The 27,715-nt window shown below is 44.4% G+C and overlaps 2 protein-coding genes across 4 annotated transcripts; one reads left to right on the forward strand and one right to left on the reverse strand.

Moving 5' to 3' along the window:
• Window positions 1–2,219: 2,219 nt before the first annotated feature.
• FAM47E (family with sequence similarity 47 member E) lies at window positions 2,220–26,036 on the forward strand. Of its 3 annotated transcripts, none has more exons than XR_015699885.1 (9): window positions 2,220–2,400; window positions 11,149–11,521; window positions 12,716–12,873; window positions 13,551–13,722; window positions 14,324–14,530; window positions 15,648–15,797; window positions 17,009–17,086; window positions 17,694–18,129; window positions 25,314–26,036. XR_015699885.1 is itself a non-coding variant. In XM_087737190.1 (8 exons), exons 2-8 carry the CDS (start codon window positions 11,159–11,161, stop codon window positions 17,778–17,780), a joined length of 1,215 nt encoding a protein of 404 aa, XP_087593316.1. In that variant the 5' UTR covers window positions 2,220–2,400; window positions 11,149–11,158; the 3' UTR covers window positions 17,781–18,953. The 3 variants fall into 3 exon arrangements, 1 of the variants encoding a protein (XP_087593316.1); XR_015699886.1 differs by lacking the exon at window positions 25,314–26,036 and adding an exon at window positions 21,176–21,914; XM_087737190.1 differs by lacking the exon at window positions 25,314–26,036 and having other exon boundaries at window positions 17,694–18,953.
• On the reverse strand, window positions 19,075–26,582 carry JCHAIN (joining chain of multimeric IgA and IgM). Its single transcript, XM_009463614.2, has 4 exons — window positions 26,044–26,582; window positions 21,958–22,093; window positions 20,997–21,077; window positions 19,075–20,540 (listed from the first exon to the last, which is right to left on the reverse strand). Exons 1-4 carry the CDS (start codon window positions 26,105–26,107, stop codon window positions 20,339–20,341), a joined length of 483 nt encoding a protein of 160 aa, XP_009461889.2. The 5' UTR covers window positions 26,108–26,582; the 3' UTR covers window positions 19,075–20,338.
• Between the last annotated feature and the right edge of the window lie 1,133 nt (window positions 26,583–27,715).

The following is a 27,715-nucleotide window of genomic DNA, read 5'->3' on the forward strand; positions in this document are numbered from 1 at the left end:
ACTTACATTATTATTTCATATAATATCCTTATAAATTATTACTTAATAACTTCAGTAATTAATCTTATATACAGCCAGATATTGAGTATCAAAGTAAAATTAAGGTTTAAATACAGCATTGTTAGGGCCCCAAAACGATTACTATTACTTCTCATTTCAAGTGAGCCAAGACTTCCCTCACTACAAGGCTTTTCATTATGATACTAAGAATATCACAGCCAGCTGTAACCACCTAAGCACATAATTGCTAACAGGTTCCCAGTGGCAACCTGAGGCTACTGGTTCAGGTTAGCTCTGCCTTTCCTGAAACCCTTCAAACAGTTGGGTTTCTGTGTAGGAAGCACATCCATGCACAGCGCCTGCCAAGACACACTCCAGCTGTTGGGCACCACTGATGTTGCAGGTAACAGGACAGCCTGAACACTGAAAATCAAGTACAGCCTCAGCATTTGGTCAGAGAGCCTTGCAGAGCTGATGGGGAAAGGTGTGCTTGCTTGCTGCTGGCAGGGACCCTGGAGTCATGTAATGGTAGTAGTCTAACACCTCTTCTGGTCACTCACTCTCAAAGTCCTAGTGCAAAAAACCACATAACAAAAATTTAATCTTTTCCATGTCTATTTACAGGAGAACTCACACATTTTCACTTACATCTAGCACAGACACTTGCTAGAGGATAGCTGAAGCCTGAAGGGCTGGATGCTGCCACAGGTAACAGTCAGTGGGAGCTTCAATATCAAGTTGCCAACCAGCCCTCCATGAGTACCTTCCTTCTCATGACTGCCTACTGCTGTGGTCCCTCACTGGCAACATCCAGAACCTGGGAATTCAAGAGTTTAATCCTCTAGAGAATAAGGGAAAATAATCTGTTTTGTCACCTGCTCTTCTTCCCAAACACTTTGAGAGTTGAGTTCAAAAGGGACAGTCTAAGCCAGGACAACGGGTTATGCTACACCTTAATTACTCCAGTTAGAGCATAGAGTACATCATCCCTTACATGCTTGTACAGCTCCCAAGAAATCATTTTTTGCCTCACTTTGAATCTAAAATGACTGCAAAGAAAAGAGCAGAACTCGTATGTGGGCCATTAGCAACTCACTAGGAGAAAAGCAAGCTTTCTACTATCCGAAGAAGCACTTCAATAGTTTATATGCTTACCTTACTCACCAATTCATCATCTACAGTGAATTAGCTTCTTAATTAGCATCTTGACATGCTCAGCTTCCCCTTTCAGGCATCTTAGTTCCATTAAAGACTTCAGCATAGCATTGACTTCAACAGACCTAATAATTCAATGGAGCCTCCACTTTCACAGGTAAATCCTTATCTCAGCATCCTTAACTCACATCTCATCATGGATCACATCTTTGTTAACACAAAGTAGAATTACACAGCTTTTATTTAAACTACTAATCAGAAAAACAGTTAAACTTAATACCAACCTGCTTAAACACAAAAGTAATTATCTGACTTATTAGAATATAACATTCTCAGTAAAGCTGAGAAGCAACCATGTAATCAACAGTCTTTGCTCACATACTTCTGAAACATTCACAAAATAAGCTTTTTTTTCCCCGAATATCCACATAGAAACAGCATTATAGCTTTTGTTTCTACAAAAACAATAACTCCTGGATAGGGCTAAAGAAACCTGTGATTTTTTACATGAAAGCTAATATACAGATCTCCCATAGTTATAAAACAGCTTGCTTTAAAAGTTATTATTTGCACTTCAACTGCTTTGCATATTAAGAAACACATACGAAAAAACATTTTATCATGTCTTTGATTAAAAATAACTGGATATGTTTTTATAAAGTCTTCCAGTACTTATCTAAAAAGAAAACTTATATTGCTGTAAGAATTGTTATTGCATTGTTTATTAGCTGTTCCACTATAGAAAAAAGCATTTAAACTGCATTATATATACTTATCTTGACTCTTAGATAAGCAAAATAAAGCATAAACTTAAAAAGCTTGTTTATACTGAAACAAAGACATAAACTTTTCTACTCTTTTCTTAATTGCTTAAAAAAAAAAAAAAAAGCAAGCAATTATCCTGCAATCTTCCCCGTGTGAGCATTTATAACCCAAGCCCTTTCCCTCCCGCACACTCATTGGGCTGATTTCCACGAGCCAATCAAGCCAGGAATGCTTAAATTCGGGGGTAAAGCCTTACTGCTGCTTGTTTGGGGGTGCTGGGGGGATTGTCAGTGATATGAGGTGGTTTTGTAAGGGAAAAAGTAGAAGGTTGGTTTTTTGGGTTTTTTGTTTATAGGTTTTTTTTTTTGTAGTGGAAGCTATAGAATAAAGTATATATTTCTTGTGAGTAAGATTGCCGAATTAATTCTTCTGAAAAGCAACAGTAATTCTTCTGAAAGCAACACTTAATAGTACTAGAGGGTAAGAAATTCAATTGTTTTCTTTGTTTTGGATTATTTTGAACTGTATATGTGTTTACTTTTAGCTTTTCTTTTTGAAGGTTATCAGCTGAAGTTTTCTGTGTTTTATGTTTAATATGAGGTGAAAAACTATTTTTTAAGAAATATTTTATACAAAGCTTGTAAACATGAGTGTAGTTGTTGTTTGGGTTATAGAGAACAAGCTTGGGTTTTCTTTCTTTTTTTTAAACTCTCATTTAAATATGGAAAAATAATTTAAAAGGCTATTGTAAAAATTTTTTCCAAAGAGTTTTTTTCAACAGTTTTTCTTTCTGTGTATAGATGATGAGTGGGTTAAATGTACACTAAGGAAAAAAGAAAAAGCACAAAAACATTCAACTTCAAGCAGTGTTTACTGTTCTTATGGTAAAGCACAAAATCAGATTCTGTTAGATACTAAAACAAAGAAAGGAAGATTTTACCTAGGTCATTGCTAAGGCACTAAGATGTTTCTCTGCAGATTACTTAGTACTAATTCCTTTAATGAGTTAAGGAGCATGTGGGGTAGCTGTGTTCATGGATGGAGTAAAACCAGCTGTGATGATAGGCTGGGAACTTAGAGAGGAGCAGCTGTTGGGTCTGTTTTGCCCAGACCAAGCTTTCTCTTAGCTGCACCAGGTTACCTGGGGCAGTGGTTCCCTGTAACGAATGCTTGTTCAGGCCTTTCCGCTTCAGACAAGCCCTTAAGCTGTGCAGTTCCCCTTGCAGCAAGCAGAGCCTGAGAGTCCTTACGCAGGTTTGGGTAATGAACTTCTAGGCTGGACTGAGGAAAAACGCAGCTTTCCTTGTGGCAGTCAGCCCCCATCTTCTTCTATGCCATAAAAAGCTCTAGAGTTTGAGTTCTTAGAAGGTCTGGGAGGTTTTACTTGAATTCATAGGGTCTATTTGATGGTTTATGTCTCATTGAAATTCTATGTAAGTTCCTGGCCTTCAGTTCTCACAGGGGATTTGTCTTCCTGGACTTAATTTTTGTCTTTTTGTAATGGAGAACAGGGTCAGCTCTTTCCCTTGAAAAAAAAAGCAAGTCTCAAAGCCCAGCACAAGTATTTATTTCTTGATTCTGTTAGACTGGTAAATCACTTTCAAACTGAAACACAGTAACTGTGTCTTGTTGTTCAGCAAAGCAGGGTGATGTTAGAGTAATGGCCTTGAAACATGGTCAGTCCTTTGCAGCTCTACTGGGAGAACAACAATTCCGGGTGATCCGGCTGATGTACAGCAATCCACGTGGCACTAGAGGATTTTCAGTCTTAGCTTGGCATGCAGTGGCATTCCTCTGTTTGCAGCACAAATGGATCGCTGTATTGAATCATCTGAAGGGAGTAAGGTTTTTGCAAATCAGTTTTTAAAGGTCAAAACCAGTCCTGAGTAGTAACCAAATAGCAAAGACTTGTTTGAAATGACAAACTGGTTTCCTAAAGGTTGCTTAAATGCCCCAAAAGTAATGTCTTTGAACAAATACCTTTTAATGTCTCCTGAGGATTACAGAGTGGAAGTGGGAAACAACTCTACCTCCTCCTCCTCCTCTTCAGACTATACTTGATAGCTGATTTTTGAGTCTTTGATTTACAAAAACTAGCCGATGGTGGTGTAAATAGTGCTAAAGTAACAGGTTCCTAACTTGTAGTCAAGCAATTGCAAATCCTTTCTGTTTTCAGTGGTTTTCCACACCTCTCGAGCCTGTTGTGTGATACAACTGTGAGAGGTGTAAAGAAAGTACGTTCAGCGTTGCAGCAAGGGTTGGAAAAGCTTGCCAAGCCTCCATCCCGAGTGCTGTGTCTGGTAATGCCTTCCGCAGTTTTATTCAGTCTTGGATCTGTGACATTAATTTAGATTCATTAACTGCTGAAAGAGTAAAACAAACAAAAAAAAAAGCCTCTTTGGGTTTTGTTCCATTGCAGGCCCAGGGTATCAAAGCTTGCTGCAAAATGTGGGAAAACATTTTTCCGTACATGCTTTCTGGAGATTAGAAATGCTCACCAGATATAAAAACCATTTTACACAGGAGCAATGCAAACTAACAGCCTTTTCTATGAGGAAGCCATTGAATATGGACTTGCTCTGTTGAAAAGGCTGAGAAATCAGCTCAAGCAACATTAGCGGGATGGTGAGAGCACAGGGGAGCCACAGTAAGCATCCCCCAGCCCTCCCAATGAAACGAGAGCTGCCCCTTTTCGGGGTTTGCTTGGAGTGAGAAGCACTGTGAGTGGTAAAAGCCACAGACTCTTGACTGTAAGTGGCAAGCTAGCTGTGCAGACCAACACTGGAGATGGATTTGTAATTTTTTTTTCTTTAAAAAAAAGCTATTCGTGACCAGGAGTGACAGCTGTCTTAAACTTGTGCTGCATATTATTCCTGAGCTCTGCTATCAGCTCGATGGATAAGGGAATTCCCCAGGTGTCTTGTGCCTCATGGAAATCTCTTTAGTGTGTCTCTTCGGATTGCACTCCCTATTTACCGAGACTATATACTTGATTACAAATCTGCCTTCTGGTCTGGCTGCTGCTGACAAGAGTGGTAACACTTCAGTAGGAAAAGAATCCAGTGTCTAATTCCATCTAACCTAAAAACATAATGCAAGTTAGTGTGACTTGTTAGAACGAGGGGTAGTAAAAGCGCATGTTGTAATTCACGGTCAGGATGAGAAACGAGCTCACATTTACCGTTACACTTAGTTCTCAGGTTTTGAGATGCGTTTGAGATTCAACAATTGAAAGATTTGAACCCAGTGTATTCAGGCTCTACAGGTGCTTAATTAAAACAAGATCTTACTGTCTAGAACTGTCTTGTTTCTGGATCTCATTTGTCAATCTGGGTTTGGAGGTCTACGATGTTCCAAGGTTTTGATGCACTTACGGGTGTCCTAACAATTATAAGGATCTGGAGGATCTGAGGAGCCAAGCAATGCTTTTTTAATCTTGAGTTTACAATCCTTTAAAGTTGTATTGCATGCTTGCCTTTTCTGGCTGTACAAGGGTGAAAGGAATTCTTGTTACCTACCTCTATAATACTCAACCCTTCTTCGGATTTATTGCTCAGGCATTTTTGCCAGAATCTTTCAGCGGTCATGCTGTCAGAAGAAAAAGGGAATAAATATCTCGGTTCTGTTAGGAGCAAGACATTGTCTCTCAGTGCTGTGCTCTGGAAACTGCTTTGACCGTTGACGGATGTCAGTTCAGTGTGACAGCATTTGATTCCTGGTCCCTATATTTCAAGCTTCCCAGTAAGGGTGGGGCTGATAATTAACATGCCAAATGATGCGCAAAGGCAGCATCCTTTAGAAAAGGCTGACATCGTTCTTGCGCTCGGAGCAAATCTGTACCGGCGTTGCCACCCTGTGTACGAGGTGGGGTGTGTTCTTTCACCAAAGAAAGGAGGTAGGCCTATTAGTCTTTTCTATTAAGATACAACAAGGTTTCCAAGGCATTTTCTTGTATTTCTGCATGGTGCAGGAATGAAGGACTTCAAAGGACAGACAGAGAAATGGCAAAAAGGAAAGTGACCTTGTGTTCCTGTGTGGGGAAGCACACATTAAATAAATGTATACTTTCAGGTGTTATGTCTGGGCGGTTTGCTTAGGTACAACCTTGCTCTTATTAGTTTCAGCTTGACAGAGATATTGTAGCAATTTGTTTTTCAGAGTTTTTAGGCATCTGCTCTGATGTGCTGGTCCCTGGAAATCCATAGATCTGTCTTCAGTGCAAGCACTGCAAATCTGAGCTGTAGATGAGAAAAGTAAGAGTCAAGACAACAACCTGGCTGTATTTAAAAACTAATTTTAAAAAATCCACCTTCAGACCTTTGTGTTTTCCATCAGGTACCTGGACAGACCTCACTGCACTTGAGTGATGACAGAAAGCTTTACACTACAGCAAGGGGTTTTCTAGGCCGATACCAACTGTCCGTGAGGAAGTCCTCTTCCCTTGCACATCTGGAACAGCTTCCCCGGGAGTGGCAGCACCAGCCGGGAGGTTCCACCCTTCCACGTAAGGCTGCTACATCTGCCTGGCAAGGCCACCTGCGCTGGAGGTCTTGTTTCCACAAACCAGGCTGTGCACTTCTGATCCTTCTTCTGGGTCATGATCCAGAATTACTATTCCTGAATGCAGTCAGGAAAAGCACAAGTAATAAAGCAAGAATTTTGCCCAACTCTACAGTGAATCCTTCTTGATCAGTTTTCTTTGTGAACATGAGCCAAAATTGGTGCAACCTTTCCTTAAATGCCGCCTTCTACGGGAGACTAGTGTGAGCGAGTCCCTATGACAGGCTAGCTGAAATCTGCGGCTGGCTTGTGCTCGTGGCAGGAAAGGTACCCCACAGACACAAACTTAGTTGGTGGTTGTGCTGGATGGCCTGGCAGGGACAACAGAGCTGCAGGCCTGGAAAGCTGCAGTCAAAAAAACCCTCTCATTCTAACTCAGAAGTAACCTGGCTTTGAGTAACCAAAACTGCAGAGACCTCTTGTAGGATTTATGCTCCTCAGTCAACTGTGGATGTGTTCTCACTGTTTTTGTTGGGTCGGGTTGTAAGCCATTTCTGAGAGCATGCTTTGGTGCTACAAGCTCTGCTACTGGTGAGGTTTTGCTCCTTGGAAGGCTTACATCTGCCATTGTTCTCAGACCTCTAAACTTCCCATAAAGCAGAATTTTCCCATCCTAAATAAAGAAAAGAGGGGTAGGACAGGAGCTGAAAATTGGGGCTTAACTGACAGACAAGCTTAGGTATCTCTGGGTGTCCCCCCTGGCTTCCAGCAGCCAGGGCAGGGTGGCGCAGACCTCTCCTGGTCATGTTAGGTGTCTGCTGGCTCTGTGAAGCGTGTCTGTGAGCAGTAGATGGCCATGTTCAGGCGAATGAAGTGAGACCCCAGTCTCTGAGCCGTGGGGTTCTGGTATATTTTAAGGTAACTGTTGTCCTGCCTTTTCCAGGGTAACTGTCCTGCTCTGCATGAAACAATCCAGTATTAACTGAGTAGGTAAGAGAAGCATTTAAGTATATCTAGCTACATATATATAGCTGTATATAAGTCTATGAAATACTCATTTAACTAGGACCTGAGATGCTGGGATTTCACTATTGAAAATAGACAGTCTTTGTTTCTCTCACCTATTCAGTAAATACCTAATTAACTCTGTGTGTCTGTGTAGATACACATAATGTGCCAACAGTCTCAGCTTTGTTTACCTACTCTCCTTCTGTGTGTTTTCTCAAGGCCAAACAAACCGATCACTTGATTATCTAAGTGTTAACTGTTCACCCCTTCTCACAGACTGGCTTTGTAGACCTATAACCTTCAATGCCCTTCACCCTTGCGCCTTTGGGGAAAAGCTATTCCGGTTACACTCAGGCTTTGCCTTCCCTGGGTTACAGCCCTGCTGCCTGCCGTGCTGCCAGAGACTAGCGCAATGTTCCACCTCAGTGCGCTAGTGCTTCGGTATTTGAGGTGTAGATCAGAGCTCGCCTTAAAGCAGACTGCCTTGAAATGACTCCCTTTCCTCCAGGGACCGGTCGCTCTTCCTCAGTACGACTTAAGTCACACCCTAAAGCTGCCCTGAAGTTTGATTTGAACGCTGTTTTCTTATTGTCCAGGACAGCACGGAAGAAAGCAATACCATGGCAGGGTATTTTGACGCCAGAAAGGATATCAACCCAGTGTCTCCAGGTGCTGGGATACCACCTATGTCATCTTTTTCATTTCAGCTTCCAGCGTGCACGTTAATTATCCCATATGCTTAGGCAGTGCAATGAGAATTGGATGAGGAATTAGCAGAATTATTCCACAAGCTGCTAAGGACAGCCACTCCAGCGTACTCTAGTTGACGCAAGTCATGCCTTTGGAATTCATCTGCCAGTCTGTGTCATCCTTCAAAACCACAAGAGGTTAAGGGGTAACACCAGACCTGACCCATGTTTGCTGCTTCTGTTTTTCTTGGAAAGCAATGTACGCTTCGTAAAGGCACATTGAACAGTGTATTGCATCATCTTTCAGCAGCAGCAAAGACTGGTTGTTCAGCCACGAGTAAGCGCGGGTGTTGAAAAGATAAGGATATATGTTGTGGCAAAATAAGATTCTCCTTGAATTCCAGTATTTTACTCCTCATTCTCCAGGAGCTGTCTGCATGTTTCTGTGTGGAGAAAGCCTTTGCTTTAGGCACAGCGAGCTGTGAATCTGGTTTCCACAGCAACCAGCTGCAAACATGCCTAGTGTCTTTTGCCAGCAGGGACTTAAAACTAGTGCCTTCCTTGTCTGAAGAAACGCTGCTGAAGTGTTAGCTTCTGCAGATTTTCTTGCACATCTTTCAGATTTTCTGGAAATTTTCTTGCCATGGAGGTAACTTTCTGTACATCAGTTAAGGCAGAATAAGATGTTATTTTTCCCCTATGGTATCTTCACTGTCAGAGCTCTAAAATATCAGGTATGTACTTATCTCTTTACAGTTCTTAATAATACCTTCTTCAAACATATTTTGCCTCTGGATTAAGTAAGTCCTGAGTAACTCCGTATAAAATGTGTGATATTGCAAGTAGTGGTATTGCAATATTTGACATAGCAAGTACACTGATCATCTCTAAAGCAAATGTCTTAAGCTATTCATTTTTGTTATGCTTTAGCAAGCAAGTATTGCTAAAGCACCGAAAGCAGCAATTTAAACTATCTGTTGGTTGCCGCTAGATCGTTTAAGCCAAAAAGAAGCTTACCGTGCAAGCATGCTGAGCAGTCTGACCTGGTGGTACCACGTACAGCTTAAACCATGAAATCTAGGTATAAGTGAATTCTGTGGATATGAGAGCAAGGTGAGAGTGAGGAACAGCACATCGGAACAGGCTGGGCCGAAGCAGGAGAATACTTTTTGTCTTTGAGTTTCTGTGTCTCAAGTCAGGCAGCTGCTCCAGGCTCTGGGGGGGGGATATTAAGAAGTGGAAGTGTAAGTAAGTGGTATTTGTGACTGTAAAATCATTTAGAAGATGAGAAGAGTGGGGATTTAGAAGTCTTGTAGACAAGGAGCCGTAGAGTTCACCAAGGGACCGAAGAACTTGTGCTGTGTATCCAGAACCTATGCATCCGTCAGGAGACACAGCGAACGCCAAGGTATTGTCAGGGGTGCAGTGGTCACTAGGACTGAGTATTAGCTCATGTTTTATGTGGACAGATAAAGCCTTGACCGGATGGCTCCTCAGTTTCTAGGGCAGTGCTGCTTTGACACGAATGCCCACAGAGGAGAAGGCAATGCCTGCGCTGCCTGTCCTAGGCCTGGCTGCTCCTACGGAGGTGGCTACGGAGGTATTTTCTGCCGCAGGATTTGTAGGCTTTGCTTAGCACTTGGACCTGGAGCATCTGTGAAGAACTACCCACCTGTGCTGCGTAGCTGAAAATCTCTGGATCTGGCTTAGTATCACTAGAGAGGAATCTAAAGTGGCTTGTGCATGGACGGCTCTGTAGCAGCATCTCAGCATTTACCGTAAACAGGCAGTCTTCCCAGCTGCTGAACGATTTGGCAGAAAGAAGAAATGCCCTGCTAGGATCCAAAGAGAAAGTGATAGAGAAAACGAGGGTGAGAATATATTGGGCATGAAATAGTAAAAGTAAAGTAAGGTCAACACGCACGTTTCTCCATCAATACCTGGTATGTGCAAAATGCAGGATGGCTGGGCTTTAGTGATGCCCGTGTTGGTTTTTGCCATTAGCTTTGTAGCAGAGTCTTTACCTTCCCGTAGCATAGACAACGTTGTTCTGGTGAAGACACTAAGTACTAAGTCACTGCTTTCTTGTCCCGCACGTAACCCCTACGGATCAAAGAGCATTTAAATGAGTTTCATATCTGTAAATCACTCTCTTACGGTGCTGGCGCAGTTCCTCGCTGCTGCCTGGGAGTTAATTCAGCCTCTGACCTTTTCAGCTAACAGTCAGAGGGTCCCTTACTCCAGTTTGCCTGCTCCAGGCTGCCACGGCCACCCTCCTACCGGTGTCCCCTGCAACAACCTGAACCACCTTGGAAACTGCAGGTCGGGCACTGTACCTGCAAGCGCTCGAAAATAAAGCTTGGTTCAGTTACCAACTCTTAAGTCATTCTCTGAAACTGCCAAAGCTATTTTGCTCGAAGCGTGAAACTACTTTGGTAGGCCGCAAATGAAATGCGGAGTGGCTGAAAGCTGGAAAAGTTGTGGTCAACTGAAATGAGGCATTTGCGAGGAATGTTGGTGGTCTTGAATGCGCAGGTAACTAGAAATGGTGGAGGGAAGAGTTTGCTGCCAAAGTGCTGACCTGGATTCTGTCTGGATCTGACGGTTTTATCAAAACCTCATTTTGACTGTGATTCTGACTGTACACATGGTATAATATAATTTACATTGTAGTGGTCGGAGCAGTCAAAACTAAGCCTTAAAGTATCTTTATGTCATTGAAGCAATATATATGTATAAAATAAATGTCTTGAAACAGAAGCTCTACAGCATTATCATTTTATTATTTAAAAACAAACTTTTGGAATGCCAGGATTTTCTGTGAGCTGGAAATGCTGGGTTTTGGTGGGGGCCCTTCATGCAGACTAAGTCAGTGTTTATAAGCTTTTCTCAAAAGCTGAGTAGCAGCAAACTGCTGGCCCGTGGGGGTAAACATGCTTGGAGTTGAATACCCACCCGTACTCTAAATGTACTCCAGTCTTGATAATTAGAATACAGCCTTTAAGCTCCACTTCATTTAATTTGCTTACAGAAGGGAGAAAATGTCTTATAAGGATTTTCGAGGAAGCAGACCGAGGTTATCGGATTCCCTTAATGGTCGGCGATGGATATTCCTGAAAAAAGGTCTAGATGACTTCAGAGACGGCTTTCCTCCTTCATCTGATAACATGATTGTGTATGGTAGAAAGCGGCCTGTCTTAATTACCCTTCAAAACAGCACACCGAAATCTTCGTCCACGGCTCCGTGGGAGAAAAGGAAGAAGTGCGCCAAGACGCAGGTCTGTCTGTCCAAGCTCAGCCTGCTGCAGCAAGCCCGGAGGGATTATGTTGCACAGATAGAGCGCTGTCTGAACCAGCATCTCTTAGTCCTTTACCCACGGCTGGAAAAAAGTATCTACCCAAAGGTAATGATTTTGTAATCCTGGTTAAACATACTTTCTTTGGGGAGCTGGAACAGGAAACTAACCCAGCACGCAGCTACTATTGTCAATTAAAAAAAAACACAGCAACTTCTGTTTCTTTCCAAAGGAAAAACAAAGTAAACGATATTAAAGTTAACTTAGATTTAATGGTGGGTCCAAATCGCCAGCAAGTAATTTGTGGAACAGTATTAGAGATGGGCCAATTGAGGAATCCGGTGCCTGCCATCACAGTCAACAGATGATGGAAAATGCCTTATCTGCTAAGTTATCGCCAGGCACTGGTACAGATGGACATGACAGAGCAGGCAGAGAATCTAATCAGAATTGGGAAGTTAGGAGCGTGCCCAAGACAGCAGAGTGTCTCATTACTGTTGTTTCTCAGCCTGTTGACAGAATCCTCCCTCTTTTCCCGGTCTCTAGTTCTTCAACTGTCTCTGCTTCACGCAAGCAAAAGCTAGGAGGTCCTTGTCTCTCGTGTGGCTGGCAACTTCTGCGACGTGCTTGTTTGGATGTTGCAAATGGAGAACAGTGACCAAATGCAGTGGGGAAAACTAAACTTTTTGCACCTAGTACCTCTTAAAAGGAACAGGGGAGAGCTGGGAGACTTCTGGAAGGGACAGGCTGCATGCTACAGAAGGTGAGGGCCCCTGGGTGAAGCACCTTAGTATTGTTTAGCCTTCTCTAAGGGGATATACTCACCAAAGGCTTGGATGCAATAAGGTGATAGATAGATGCATTGGGAGAAGCCTTAGAATTCGGGAAAGGGAATTGGGTCTCTCTTCTGTGGGAAGAGGCAACAGCGGAGCCCTCCCCGATCCCTGGTTGCTGTTACCAGGGTAATGGGATCACGAAATGAGGGATTGTACTAAAAGGAAGTCAACTTCAAAGCAGCTGAAGGAAAAAGTTGTATGCGGTACAGCAGATAGCCATAGAAGATGGCAGAGGCCAGAATTTCAGCATGATTCACAGATGTAGCAAGCAGCCTGAGTTGCAACTAACGCTTTAGGGATTTTTCAAAGAGGTCTGTGAAGTGAAGCTTCTGGATTATGAACTGCGTTAACTCCTAGTAGACCTGAGGAGACTTGCGTGTTGGGCAGTCCTTCACACAGCCCCCGAGCCGACGTCTTCCAGTGAGGTTATTGTTGAACACAGGCTGTCTTTTTGCTTGGCTCGCAGCTCTTGAGAGAGGTTGCTGGTGTCCTGGATCCTGAAATGCTTTTGAAGAGCGAGGCTGGCTACAGGGTCTGTGAAGAGGAGAAACAACCCCTTCGGGAGGTGCTGGATCATACGGAGGACACACGAAGCAAAGCAACAGCTTCCAAGCCACGAGTACAGTGAGTACAGGAGCAGCTGAGGACAGCAACACAAATGGCTCGGAATGCCCCCTTCTCTGTGATGAGTGGAAAAAGGAATTTAAGCACTTAGTTAAAGTTTACATCAATCTGTCATGGGAATAGTTTTCATTAAAAGATAGGTTCCTTTGCCTTCCTCAGTGATACTGATGAATTAATTGATATCCCACCACCTGTTCAGAGACCAGTCAGGATTAGTCCTGAGTGATACAAAGCCATAAGGAGACAGCCTCACCGGTGGTTAGTTTTACCGGCTGAGTTACCTAAGGCAAAATAAGCGGTGTCGCTTCATTCTTCCCTAAGCACTTTTAATAACGACAGAAGGGCAGAGTGATGGGCACATACAACCCGGAGCTTCAGTTTTTTAGGGTTTTCTATTTTGAAGGTGGCAGGTTATTTCAAGCCTTGCATCCAAACCTTGGGACTCTGCTGTTCGATATAGCATGTGCAGGCCTCGATTCTATTTGTGACGGTGTTCTTCACAACTGGCTCAAATTGTTCAAGCTATTCCTTGAAAAAATCATGCCATGTCTAGTGGTCAGCTGCAGCATCTGTGTTCCCAAGGCGTACGTGCAAACACAGGATCCAGCCTTACGCTGTTGTCTAATGCTGCCTGTGTGGTGACAGCTATCACTGCAGCTAATCAAAGGGTGTTTCAGATCGTACTGCATTACTACGTGCAGCAGCAAGAAACCTCGAGGCAAAAACCTATGTACCCGGCTTTCCAAGAAGGTAGCAAGAGAAAAGGAGGCCACGCTGACCGACTTTGTTTCCCCTGATGAACGTGCAAAGCGAGCAACCAAGCATTTTTGTGACTGGGTTATGTCTTTGGTAAGTAAAACAAAACTGCCACCACCTGCTCTCTTTGATTCTAGATACCTGATTACTTCATTTAGCCTTAATGTCTTTGGACTAAGGAAGGAAAAATGTGGCTCTGGATGTGTGCATCTGAGAACCTAAGTCAAAACCAAGATGTCTTGTTTGACTCCTAGCTCTGATGTCCTGTTGTGACTAATAGGGCTCAGCCCACTAAAATGTCAAGTAAGGAATAAGTATCATCATACAAAAATACTGCTGATTGAATTTGCTTCAGAAAGTTGTGGGGTTTTGTTGGTTAGTTTTTTGGTTTTTTTCTGTTTCCCAGGGACACCATCCATGTCCAAATCACTATTTAACAGCTTCACCTTGGAGCAGTCCCCTTTTATCTGAAATTAATCCCCCAATTCACTTGTCGGTTCGGACTGACTTTGCGCTTGCCTCATCGCTGTGATGATGCTAACGCAAGTGTACTTGTAGATCAGCTGAAACTGTGATGCTGAGTTTAATGGTACGATAGATTTGGGGGCAGGGAATGTATGCAAGAAAAAACTAGTAATGAGATGTTGCTTTATTCCCCTGAGACTCTGAGACTGTCCTGGGGTGGTTGTTCCAGGGAGGAGGGAACTGCGGTATGGAGGAAGATAATCTCATGAGCTTGCTCACCACCAGCTATGAAAGGGAGGCCACTCTCCCTTCACCTTCCCTTGCCGTGAAATTCAACAACATGGAAGCAGAGCGGTCAAGGAGCCAGGAGGCTTCATCTCCCCAGTTAGCTGTCAGGAGTTCTCGTCACCGAAGAAGTCTGCCCTGCCAGGTTAAGGTAAAAGAGCCCACATTTACATTTGCAAAAGTCTAATTGTTTTGGATGGTTTATAGGGGAGGGTGCCCATTGGAGATGAAAAAAGAGCCTGTTTTTTATCGGGGAGCACTTCATATTTCTCTGTAACTCTATCTTAAGGATTCCGAGTGCAGTTGAAAAAGGAAGTGTTCAACAACAGATAGTTTTTACATGCAGCAGGGCAGTAAAATGGGAGAATGACGCCTAAGAATATTAGAGCTCAACCAGACAGTCCTTTTGCTGGTCAAACTACAGAGCATAGTCAGCAGTTTTCCTTGTACCCAAAGCCAGTGAAATCAACTGAAAAACATGGTAGAAGACTGTGCGAGCTTTGGATTAGGTGAAGGACAACATGTCTGACCCATCTCAAGATGTGGTTTGTTAGACATTACAGTGGGAGCTTCTTGAAGTCCTTGGTCCCAAGTGCGTCTGTGGCACTGATGTAGGAGAGCAGGGGGACCGGTGGAGGTGTCAACTAGAAGAAGCTGAAGCACAGGGCAGTGACTTTCCAGTCCCTGCCTTTCCCATTACCTGCTTTTCTTGCCCTATCTTCTTTCAATCATTGAATACGTTATCAAAGGCGGTATATGGCTGAGGTCAAAACCAGAGGAGGATTTTAGGGAAAATATTTGCTGGAGCATTTCAGGTAAGAGGTTGAAGTTGGGCCAGCTCTGGCTTAACGGAAAGCTTGCATTTCTCCAACCCTGTTGCTATTTTTTTTTCATGTTCAGAAATTCGCTTTTGAAATAGAAGAAGATGTATTCGGCCTCTGACTCCCAAAGTGTGAACCTCACAGACTTCTTTCCCAGGTTCTCACAAAAAAATGGTTTTAAGAAAAAATGGTCAGATGACTTGAGGGTAGTGATTCCCAGCAGTAGCTTTTAATACTCTTTGCCTTGGTGGGGAAAAAGGGAAAAAACTGCTAGTCAGACATTCTCATCGACTATCACCTTTATATTGTATAGCTGTAGGGTACAAGATCATCCCTTGTAGCCCCTTCAGAGGCGGTACTCAGGTTCTGGGACAGTGTCTGTACAGCCTATGGCATGAGGGACAAATGCCAACACGACGCAAGAACACTGCGACAGTGGTTTTGCAGGTCCCTTCCCAAACGAAATGGGAGAAGATCAGATATGGAGCATGGTATCTTCATCCCACAACGTGGAGAAAACAGAAAGCCACCGAACTGTTAAAAGCTCCGGAGGCAACTATCAATAGCCTTGGGAATGCAGAGAACCGGTCTGAAAAGGTACTGTGAATGGAAAAAAAAAGTTTTATCATTCTTTTTGTGACACAGCTATGAGAGATTATGTTATGATGGGAATGTCTCTGGGCACTGTGGTGTGCCTGACAGGCACAAATAAATGTGGAACATAGCATGTTATCCAAGCCGAGATAACCATGCTCAAAGAGGCTCATCTGCTTGGATTAGACTGTCTCGGTGGCACCTACATGTGGACAATGGCTCTAGAAGGCATATAAGCACAATTCAAGGTTTAGTTGACTTAATTGTTGTAAATCTAGTTTCTTGAATGCTCTTGGTATCATATGTGGCCAAAAAGCACGCATATGCTGAGAGCAAGCAATTGTCATTTCAGAATGTTTTAGGGTGGTTTTATCTTTGTTTTGTTGTACTGCAATACCCATCTTGACAAAGGTGCCGGTTTCGGCTGTGGTACAAGGTGTTATTAGAAGGAGTTTGAAGAGCGGGCAGGTAATTTTTCCACTGCTGGGTTTATTTAGATGCAGGTTTAGTTTCCTTGTGCTAAAAACCAAAAATCTACTCCATCTTCACGCTTCAGGCCTAGGCAAAAGGGAAGACACAGTTCATGCTCTAGAGGGCAGTCCTTCAAAGGTACAATTGAGGAGTTGCGTGTGGCTAAAATCACGCCGCACGCCAAGGGCTGCTGAGCTGAATGACGAGTCTCTCTTTTTTTACGAAGAAATGCTGTCTGTAAGACCAAGGGGTCAGCTTTGCAAGGAGGGTGCCTGGGAACAGCTGAGCTCAGAAGAAAGCAAAGGCTACAGTTTGGTTAGCAGTCCTTAAAACTAAAGGCCAAGTTTATGGTTGAATGGGAATCCACCTGATCGTGTCCGGCTCTGTCTGGGAATATACAACAGATCATCAACAGTAGGTGTGCTTACTTGGATAATGAAGGACAACTCTTTGTGCTTTCCTTACCCAAGGTGCTGGGAGAAATGACTTTGTGTAACACAGGACGTAAGATTACAGGGCCATAGGTTATAATTTGCTAAAAACAACTTCAGGTTCATGAAGCAACCTCATTTCTTTGAAAAGAAAATCAAATCTGAACTAGTTAGAGCTGTTAGCAGTTAAAATAGTTATTGGTTGATAAGTTTTCACAAGAGCTGGACAGGTACACACTGTAGTTTCTGTAGGCATGTGGAACCTGTACATAAAAATCAATTTTGAATGTTTTACTCTGGAAATAAATTCAGGAGATGAAAGTCACGCAGCTCCACAGTGCACAGGCCTTTAAGGAATTCCTGGAAAGGACGGACTACAGAAAGTCTCGGGTGAGTCACGAGAATCTGCTGAGGGTGCTGTCTCTGTCCCCATGTTGATACGCTTGTGGCTATTGCTGGGTTGTCCCAAGGTCCTGGCTGTAAAACTGCCTAGATCAGGGACCTCCAGTTCTCTCTTCTGTGTGTTGGAGCTTTGGAAGGGGAGGAACTGGTGTAATTGCAAATGGGGCTTCAGAAGGCTCAACTGAGCAGGGGGTCTTGAAAGTGGTGCTGGGATCCCCCTGCTCAGGCTTACTGTGAAGGACCAGTACAGCGTGCCATCCTGGGAGCAAGTGAAGAGGTACTTTGATGGGTGCTTAGGACTCGCATAGCTTTGGCGCTTGTGTGGCTGACGTTCTTAGGTGCCATCAGCCATCAGCATGTGCAGAAGCCGGTGCTATCTGTTAACTGTGGGGGCGAACCAGATTTCAGTCTCTGCAAGCCCAAGAAGGGACTTGACTGAGTTTGATGTCATATCAAAAGCAACAGCTGCAACTGAGCAATATCTGCACTGGATTTTTGACGCTTTCTCTTTACATATTTTTACCTTTTTCTTCAATTGCTCTCTAAGTGTCATTTGAGGCTGTTCATCATGCTTTTGTTTAATCTTTTGTTTCAGTTCCTTCTGGAAATGCTGGCCGGGGGAAACGATAGAGCTCCAGAGGAGACATCCAAAGCTTGCAAGAAAGTGTCTAAAGAGATGTGATGAAATAAGAGAAGGTTCTTTGACAACCATGAATTAATACAGATATCGAAATTCTCTTAAAATGAATAGAAGCTGGTAGCTGAGCTCCTCCTAAAGGAATATTCTTAGATTAGAATAAATGCACAGGTAGTTTTGAGTTACTTCTGAGATGTCTAGTTAGTTTGAAGATTGGATTTGGACTACCAAATTCCAGGCACAAACCACTTTGCTAGCTTAGCAGTGCTTGGGCTTGGCTAGGAGGCACCGATGATGTCTTGTGCTGTAACACGCTGACTTACTCCAAGATCCTGGTCCACAAACAACTTAATGTTTTTCAAGTGTCCACATTGTGCTTCCTGCTTTACAAAATGTAAGTGATCTCTGAATTCTCTAAGGCATAACTGGCTGCAGTCTATAAACCTACAGGAAACCTTCCACCCGAGAGTGTACAAAGCAGTACGCTTCTGCAGAAAGATCCCACTGTGGACAAACCTTGTGCTGACGAAAGCAGGTGTAATATGGTGAGGCCACTAAAAATCATAGCCTGTTATCTATTACTACACCAAAAATACCTAATAAAGACAGCTGAAGCCTTTATAGCGCAGGAACTGGGCTGTCTCAGAATGCTAGGACTTTGAAGAGGAAAATGTCTTTGAGACAAATTTCGGTGAGCTTAGAGCCTAACCGCTGAAATCCTTATAGCCGTGTCAGTATGTGACAGGGGTCTCTTTGCCTCTGTTTGCATTTTGTGTTTCTTTGAATTAGCTGTCTTTTGGCATGGAGGATGGAAAACCATCATTTTTCTGAGTTCATTTTCCGTAAGTCTTATGTAATATTAAAATAATTTACATCCCAGTGCTCTTGACTCTTTTGCTCTTCAAAATTCAGCCCCCACAAGACTTTTTTCTTTAGGCCAGATACCTCGCATGTGAATGACTAGCTCCTGACGTCCTTGTCTTAAAGGCACTTCTTTCAGTGGTGAGGTAAAATTCTGATTGCGGATTGCAATTTCTAGAGTGATTTAGGCGATGTTTGGATTTTTAAACTCCAACCCCGCACTGACGCACAGGGCCTTGAAGCAGCTCAGTGACGAGGAGATGATCCTAAAATCATAAACCAGTTCAGCCTCAATCTGTCATAGGTGGTGCAAGTGCATCGTAAAATTTTTATCCTGGTATTTCAGGAGGCTTTGCCTATAAGTATAAGCAGTTATTTAGGGAGAGCTTCTTACTTTGCTGTGGAGGAGGACAGAATAGGATTACAGACCTGACTTTTTTTTATGAATTCTTATTGAACTGGAATGTAATACACAGACTGCTGCAGAAAAAAGTTTATTTCATGTTTCACTAACAAAGCTACAATTATGGGAATAAGGTTTTTGCTGTTTCATTATTCCAGTTATGTGTGAAGACAGATAAGGGCTTTTCAGAACAGCCAAACACTTTACAATAAACTTCTGACAACAGTGAGGAACATAGCAGCCATCCCAAATGTAATGCTGGATGCCGTATGTGCTCCTATACGTGATGTCTCTGTGGGCAGTACCGAGTGTAATGCATTTAAAATGTGAGGTGCAATACAGGATCAGCACCTTCATTTGGTGAGGGTTTCTTGTATGAAGAAAGAGACTACTGGTGTGAAAGAAGGCATGAATCCCTAACTAGGGACCTGCTCTTGCAATTGAGTCGGCTTCATAGAATTTCTTGCAGCTCTCAATGCAAAATGAGGAACAAGAAAAGAAATTCAAGCCAACTTGGGCTTGTTTCTATCAATTGAACTGGGAGCAGAGTTGGAAGAAGGCATCAATATTGGTAAATAATTGTGGGAAGTGAAATACTGAACATGGCCTAGAAGAGGTTACTATTCCTGGCACAGCCGAGGCCCTGGCAACTTTGCCAAACACTTCAGGGTAACGGCATCTTTTGGCCTTCTCTAAATGTAGGAGAAAACTGGGAGCTTGCAATTGTCCAAGTGCTAGAATGGTCTAGAATGCCCAATTGCAGAATAAATTTGAAATCCGAATTCTGAATCTCATCCCCTGTCTTTTCTCTGATCTCATTGTACAACAGATTCCTGATAATGGCACAGATTCTGCTAATGTAATCTAAGGGTCTTGTATAAAGGTTGTGCAGAGGTTTGCTTTAAATCGCTCAGGGAGGGAAGGAAGTACATGGACATTCCTGCTGATGTCCATGTATGCCTCGCTCAGATAAAGTCCGATGGAAGACCGTCAAAACAACAGGTCCCCCGGTGTTGTAAATCGGTATGATTCCCTTGGTTTCAAGGGAATTACTGATTTACATCTGCTGAGGATCTGGTCTCTACGGTGATAATGTTTGAGGCGTGTAATAATGGCATTGCAGATATGTGCCGGGGATATGAGAACAGAGTCTATGACAACCATTAGCTGCTCTTGGGAGATGGCACTCGCTGGACGTTGAAAACAACATGAAAAGGAAGTTGGCATTACGCTGGGAGCTGATATTTTGGACACTGTTGTCCAAGTACTACGGTGCTAGACATGTATTTTGGATAGGAACGCTGAGTGCGACAAGGCATTAGTACAGCAGCGGATTGAGCTAATCGGCGTAGCAGGATGTCGGCGTCAGAACCGCTGGAACGCTTTTGATCTCCCCGTGGTAGAGGAATGGGAAGGTTGTGGTGTAGCACTTGTCCCTGTTGTAGGTATAGCAGGTTTCGGGTTGGTTGCAGGAGGTGCTCTGCTGAGCCTGGTATATCTCGCCACCCAGCTCAACTTCTACCGGATCGCATTTTTTGCAGCTGGAAGAGATGGAGAGTAGGACAAGTGTTAAGAGTTGTGATGAAAAGATGCCCCTGGTGAAACCCAAATCCTCCTCGCCTGTCTGCAGATGTGGCTGGGTGGGGACCGTGGCCTTTCTAGGTTTTACATAGGAACTCGCAGCCAGATGCTTTTAGTGTTGTCAATGCTATTGGCCAGACTGGCCCCTAAAAGTGAGGGTTGAACAGGCAATGTGTAATTTGCTGATATTTCAGATATTCGAGATGAACGGGGGCCAGAATGAAACATTGCCTGTAAATGTGAGACCTTTTGATGTGAATTAATCAAGGAGATAACAATTTCCTAGCTTGCAACAGGATAAGAAAGCTAGGCTCCGTGGGGAAAACTTTGCTCTGTGACCCTGCCTCAAGCAAGTGTTTGAGCTGCTGTGGGAGGTTAACTCTTAGGAAATGAACTCGGTAAATAAAACTACTTACAGTTCAGTCATGCTGTAGACAAAAGTGGTTCGGAGTGGGGACGAGGGGTCAGAGATGTTCTCTCGAGCCTGGAGGGGGACTCTGCAAAGGAGGGAAGAGAATCGCTCTCATGAAAACTGCTTATTAAACAGCGGACTAGTCTGCTGCAAACAATTCTCAGCTCTTGTCTTGTTCTTCAGGTTGTTTCCTTCCTGACCCTTTTCCATAGCGAAGCCCAGGAACAGCAGAGCAGATCTTGGCCCTTCTGTACCCTCAAAGGCAACAACCCTCACCAAGAGGACTGCAGCAGTTTCTGGAAGTGCCGCTTCCAAGGTGACAATGCTGATAATTTTTTTTTTTTAAACTCTGAGCTGGCAGATGCCCGAGAGACTTGCGGGACATAAAGATGTTTAGTGTTTCTCCTGTTGTGAGCTCTACCAGAACTCCCGCAGCTCTGAGCCTGAACTTGGTCCGTGTTTCCAAGAGAGAGAGACACACTTCGGTAAGGTTTGTGTGAATAAAGAGGACAAAATCGTACTCTTGAACTGAGATCTGCCTCATAGGATTAACCTTTTCTGATAGTTTAGGCATTAACTAGTTTTCCCAGCCTATAAAATAGCAGGCTTGCTAGCAGATTGGTAAATGAATCCAGTCTCATCAGCCCAATTGGGTTTCAGATTAGATCAACTGTAGAAATGTTAGACTCTACCTCCCCAGCCTATCTTGTAAAGTTACTACTGGACCGCTTAAAACATGGAGGTGCTTTTTGTATCCGAAGGGACGAACACCAGACAGGTTCACGTGAGCTAGAAAAGCACAAAGCAAAAGGAATTATGCCAGGATACCATAGAAAGCAGCCCACAGGAAAAACAGTTCACATCATCAATGCCAGGACGTGGGGAAACAATGCAAAGAGAAGGGAACTCCTGTAAGACTTCACCTCCCGTGCACCACCTCCGTGTAATACTGGTCTGCCACTTACAGGATGCGTATGTTTCTCTCCAGGATTTCTTCACCAGGGTTTTCTTTGGAGGGGATGAACTTTGAGGTCACTGTTACACACTGACACTTGTTATTGACCAGCACGTACTCCTTGTCCTCAGAGTCCCGTGGCAAACCTGCAAGCACAAGGTACGCAGTCCCAGGGTCAAGAAGAAAAACCTTGAAACCTGCTCTAGCCCAAAGCAAAGGGATGAGAATGTCAGAGATGCACCATTATGGCATCTTGACAGATAAAAGTCCAGGTTGCAACAGGTACAAATGAGCCTCTTGGCAAAGATGAGTTCAGCTGGCTTCCCTGCTCAGTCTACAGTACGCTTCTGTGCCTGGAGGTGATGGCACTGGGAGGGAGAAAACAATGAACCTGGACGCTGTGTGGCTGGAGAGAGAGGCAACCATGCAGGGGTTTCTCATGAAGTGGGAGGAAAGTCCCCTTGCAAGCCTCAAGCTACACCTGGCAGCTGAAGTGCTGCTTTTACCCAACCGAGGAGGTTACCCAATTCCTCTGTCGTGCACCAGCACTACTTTAGCAGTCCAAACCCTAGCTGGGATCTGGCCTCTAAATAAATGTCTCTGACCTTGCTGATGTGGCACTTGTCCTGCATGTCCCTGAGGGAACACATGTCAAGCAGCGCTACAGGACCCAGCAAGAAGTCAGCCCTGTGACCTGGCAGTGAAAGGTAAGTGGCCCTTAAGATGGTTGTGGCTTGCAAGGAAAACTCCAGTCCTGATTTTCTGGTCTTCTGTTCATACCAAAGTTGAGTTTGGCAGCTGAGAAGCTTACTCAAATAGAGAAGAACCAGCTTGGCAATGTCTCCTGTACTTTTAGCATGTTATTCAATACGAAACTTGGTCAAAACAAGGTAAAACATCCCATCTGTCACCCAGAGGCTTTTTGCATGTTGCTGGTGGCCGGCAATGCCCACTTACTGGGCAAGGAAATGTATTTGAAACAGCTTGTTCTTTGCTAGTTGGTTTTCCCCAACCCGGAGCCTCTGGTCTCTTCACGCATAATAAGGCAGCCTTGCTTTTATATGCACACACGGTCTTACTTTTCTTAAGTGGTTGTTCTTACATCCCTCTGTGTTTCTAAATGCTGCTAAAATCAAGTTCACAGCCATTGCTCTGCAGCATCACTGTTCCTACAGCACCTTCAGCCTGCTTAGGAGTACCAAACCCAGTGATTTTTGTGCGTAAGATGGGGGTTGTTTATACTGGGCTCAGAAGGACCTCATAGTTCTGCAGCGTTGCCTATTCTGCTTGTCTCTTGGTTTAACCATGGAGATGAAGAAGAAACAGGCTAAAAATGTCTGTGTCCATCGTGTCTATGGAGGATTTCAGAGTCACTTTGACTTAAAAGCTTTGGTTCTAATAGCTGGATTTCTTTGAGTTACCAAAGCAAGGATCAGTAAGGAAGCAGACACATTGCATAAGCTCATGTCCGGTTGGTTTGTTTTATTTTTTATTTATTTCCCCTTCCAGAGCTGCTGGGTTTTATGAAGAGCAGACCCTGTTGCTGTAGGGTGAAAGGGATAGTGCTCAAAGCCTGTGGGAGCAACAGCGAAGCTGGGATCCAGGAGCAGCGCATGGACTCAGAGTTGTACTGTGAGGTTTCTGATGGTTAGCTGCTATTAGCAGGAGCTGAACTGTCACCTGAAGCTGCCTGCAAGACCAAACAAGGACAGGATTGCTTGGCAGAGCCCCTAAGTATCTAGTCCATACAATGTAATGAAAACAGCACTCCAAGTTTTCTACCTAAGGCTTCTTAGAGCTTCCTTCCTGCCCCTACAATATGCTGGTCTCGGCCGCTTCCATTCCACTGGGTTATTTTCCGAGATCCTTACAGGCCTCATAACTGTGGAAAAAGGCACAAAACCTGTGTAAAATGATGCCTCAGAGTGACCCTACAATTCACCCGCTGGTTACAAATGCTGCTTCTGTGACAACTGGCAGCAGAATACCTTCTGAAAAAAGGTTCTCTGTGCGTTTTCTCCATCGGCAAGGAAATTGCTTCGTTCCCTTGCTTTGGGCAGCGGAGCAAGCTCCTACGGGCATGCAGAAGATGTTGCCCTTTCTACGGCTCTCACGGTGTTCTTTATCCCTCTACAGCATGTCGCATTTTAGCACTTCTCCCTGCAGCATCCAGCACAACTGGCCACCTGCGCCAATGCCGCTGCAGAATGTGCACACAGAGTGGAAGTCCGGTCACGCTTCCGACAGCAGCGTGCCCCGCCAAGGCAGAAATACATCGTCATGTCTGACACACGGAGCTGGTCGTTATTTGTAATTTAATGGTGCTTGTCTCTTTATAGCCCTTATTCCAGCCTCCCGTGCTCCGCATGCTGCCTCTCTGCCAACTCATCATGAACGTTTCCCTCTGAAGCAGAAGCTCGCTAGAAAAGCCTCCTTAGGCTCTGCCTCCTTGAGTCTTGGCTTTCTTTTTTTTAAAGAAAGTCTCTGGCTCCTTGTCCCTCACGTAGAGCTTCCTCTGATGTCTGTCACTGCGTTCTATGGAACACTGTGTGCAATTCTTTCTAAACCCTTAATCCAAAGCCAATATTCAAGTCAGATCCTATTGGCTTTGGGAGTTGTCCCAAAACCCTTGGGAGCAGGCGTTAATTCATCATTAATTATATTAATATACTTTTTTAATGAATATGCAGCGTTTTTTTGACTGTACTCTAAAAATATTGTCCTGATGGAATTCCTTGTGGAATACTCTTGGCTTCAGTAACCACAGAAGTTACAGGTACTCCATATTTTATTTTTTTTTTTAAAGTAAAATTACAGCGCTGCAAAAAGGATAGTTTTATCAGCAGTACTTCCATGTATCTTCCCCTTCGGGAAGAAAGTAGTTAAATACAAAATTTCCTAATGCCCTTCTAAACGTCGGCGGGTTAGATTTTGTGGCGTGTGATTTACCACAATACGGTGTTCCCTCCCTCCCTCAACACTCAGGCAGAGGTATTTGGACAAAATGTCTCGTTGCAATATTGCGTTGTCCTGTACTACACCGGGAAGCCCCACAAGACCCAGCTGCAGCATAGCGCAGAAGCAAATGCACTCCAAAAATATCTGTTCAAACTCTGCAGGTGCAAGTGGCTGCTTCATTAAAGCAGGAAGAGGTACAATTAGACCGAAAATGCATTAATTTCAACATAAGTAGTACAAACAGCACTCCTGTAGCTGCACGTAGCTCCAATCTGACTTCCCCGCTAAGCTCCTTGCGTGTGTATGTACACATATATCTATCTCTTAAGCCGTGTGTACAAATGGGGAAAAGCAGACCAGACTCTGTGTTGAACTGACGCTATTCCTCAATGTTTTCTGCCTTTGCAGCCGATGGATTATACGGCCGGTCACTTCTCATAGGCAGCAGTGCTTTCCAAGGACCTGCCTTGTTAGGCACTAAGATGCCCTTTCCCAAAAGCTGGAGGGAGTGCAGGGATGCTGTTACCCGTGCTGTTGGGATGGATTGAATCCCGCAGACCTGATCCGCCACGTGAATGAGGATGACTTTAGACTGTCGTATAGAGACCGGGCATGAGCATAGTCGGTATCTACCACCTGTGAACCACAGTAAGGAGTCTGCTGGGATGACAGCCTGATCTCAGTCTAAATCAAGAGTCTCCAAGCAATTCAGTGGAGTTGCACGATAAACTACACTCATTCAGAAGTAAGTTGGCAGTAACCGTATGACAGGATTACCAGGAAGATCTTAGAAGCCTTTCAATCTAGCAGTAAGAGTCTTGCAAGCTTCCTAGCGCTGCAGAAAAGCAAGCATGCATGTTTGCGGTTTGTTGCTGCAGAAACCTGATCAAAAATGGCTAATCATAAAGTCTTAAATTTGCAGGTAGTCATCATTTTTTTAGCCTCACGGCAGCGATTAAAAACACGCAGCTCTGTGGTGCAGAAAGACACTGAGGTGTCCAAGCGCCACTGAAGCATAACCTCTTGAGCAGGCTTCGAGGTTCAATTTTTGACTGTTAAAATTATTAATGGCCAATTAGACAAACCCCATCGCTGCTATCTTAAGCACAGTTTTTCATTCTCTTTATTTCTCACCTACCTGCCACAAGGACGAACCCCAAGGAGACGGCCAAGGCCACGCACAGCAACAAAGAGCTCTTCATCTTGCCTTCCCTTCTTTTGAAGAACACGAGCGGAGAGCCTGTGTCTGCCTATAAGGGCGTGTGCAAATGATACAGCTAATTGTTTCCTAAAATAAACGGCCCAGCCGGCTAGCGCTGACACTGTGGAAAATGTGGCTGGGGACTGAAACCGGGCATGTTTAATGCACAAAGACCTTGGCTCTTGGAGGTGAAGGGGGGCAGGGGGTTGCGCTATTACTGTGCAGTTTTATTCTGTTCATCACCAACAGGCAACGAAGCTGCTGAGTGCAAGGGCGTGCAAACCCACCCTGGTCCGTAGGGGACATCTTACCATCAGGGCCAGTGGCACTTTCCCACCTGGGGGCGAGGAGTGTAAGGCAAGAAAGTGTCCAGGTAGCCAAGGGCTCGTAGCTCTGGCTCCTAGTTTTGAGAAACAGGACTTAAAATCACTTGACTCATATTATAAAGACACTTCAGGTTTCAAGAGCAGAATCCTGTTTGCACCAGATTCTCTGCCAATATATAATAAGGGCTCGACCTGCCCCCGAAGAGCTTTCCGTCAAAGCAGACAAGATGAGAGAGGGGAGGGGTAAAAGAGGTGTAAAGCAACAGCAGGTCTGTGGCAAAGCTGAACTCTTCCTCCAGCTCTGCCCGCTGCGTTGATGGGTTTCTTTGCTTATAAATGGAAAAGGGGCTCCATGGGATCTGTGGTGTATGGAAGGCTCTGGTCCGGTACTGGGCAAGCAAACTTGTCCTGAAGGAGGGGAGTACGGGAGAGGACCTGGGTTGTTTTTGTCCCAGATTTGGGATCACTTTTGTGACTCTGAAAAATAAACTTTGTGATGTAACCTGCAATGACCAGGGCTGTCTCTGTAGCATGTATACGTGTCTTGCACGGAACAGGCCACTTTTTAAGGGAAGCCCGCTCTTAATAGCACTTTTGAGCCACGGCTTCCAAACACCTGCATCGGGGGAGGAAGGGGGAGTAGGGCCAAGTAGGATGCCGGCAGGCCCGTTTGTAGCCAGGGTTACTGCATCAGTGTATCCCGAATTTCTGCTACCTGCAATGCCCACTTCTCTCAATTAACTTAGTAGCAGGTGGTAAATCTCCCCGTGTTCTCCAGCTTTTCCTTCCGCAGCAGAACAGCAGCCCTGCGTCCAGATACAGGCTTCTCCCACAGCCCGTGCAGCTTGGTTGCTCTCGCCAGGCTCCCAAGAGGCTAAAGCCATCGGGCGACGCTGGCAGGCATCCCGGTCCCCGCCAGGGCAGCCTGTCACCTTACAGGCTCTCTTCCCTTTCTTCAGACCTTGCTGGCTGGGTCGCGAACCCTAGAGCTGTTCGAAGATCCCAGAATCTGCGTCCTGAGCTTTTTCTCCGGGTGCCAACATTTCATGCAGCAGTTGCATGATGCAATGAGCTTTTGTGTTGCATCAGCAGTGCTGACAGGCAAGGTTTCCCCTGGGAGGTGGCGGGGGATGATGGGTGAGAGCCTGGCTCCTAGCGAGGCATCAGGTTATGCCGTAATTCTTCTTTACAAACTTTGTTTTCTCGCTAGGGCTCCATCTTTAGGAGAGCAAAACTTGGTTTTGTTTCCTTTCCCCTCCCCAGAAAGTATTGCCAACAGGGTT

This window comes from Nipponia nippon, unplaced genomic scaffold (genome assembly GCF_047370975.1).
Source record: "Nipponia nippon isolate SJK-2023a ecotype South Korea unplaced genomic scaffold, ASM4737097v1 scaffold_6, whole genome shotgun sequence".
In the NCBI taxonomy this organism is placed as follows: domain Eukaryota; kingdom Metazoa; phylum Chordata; class Aves; order Pelecaniformes; family Threskiornithidae; genus Nipponia; species Nipponia nippon.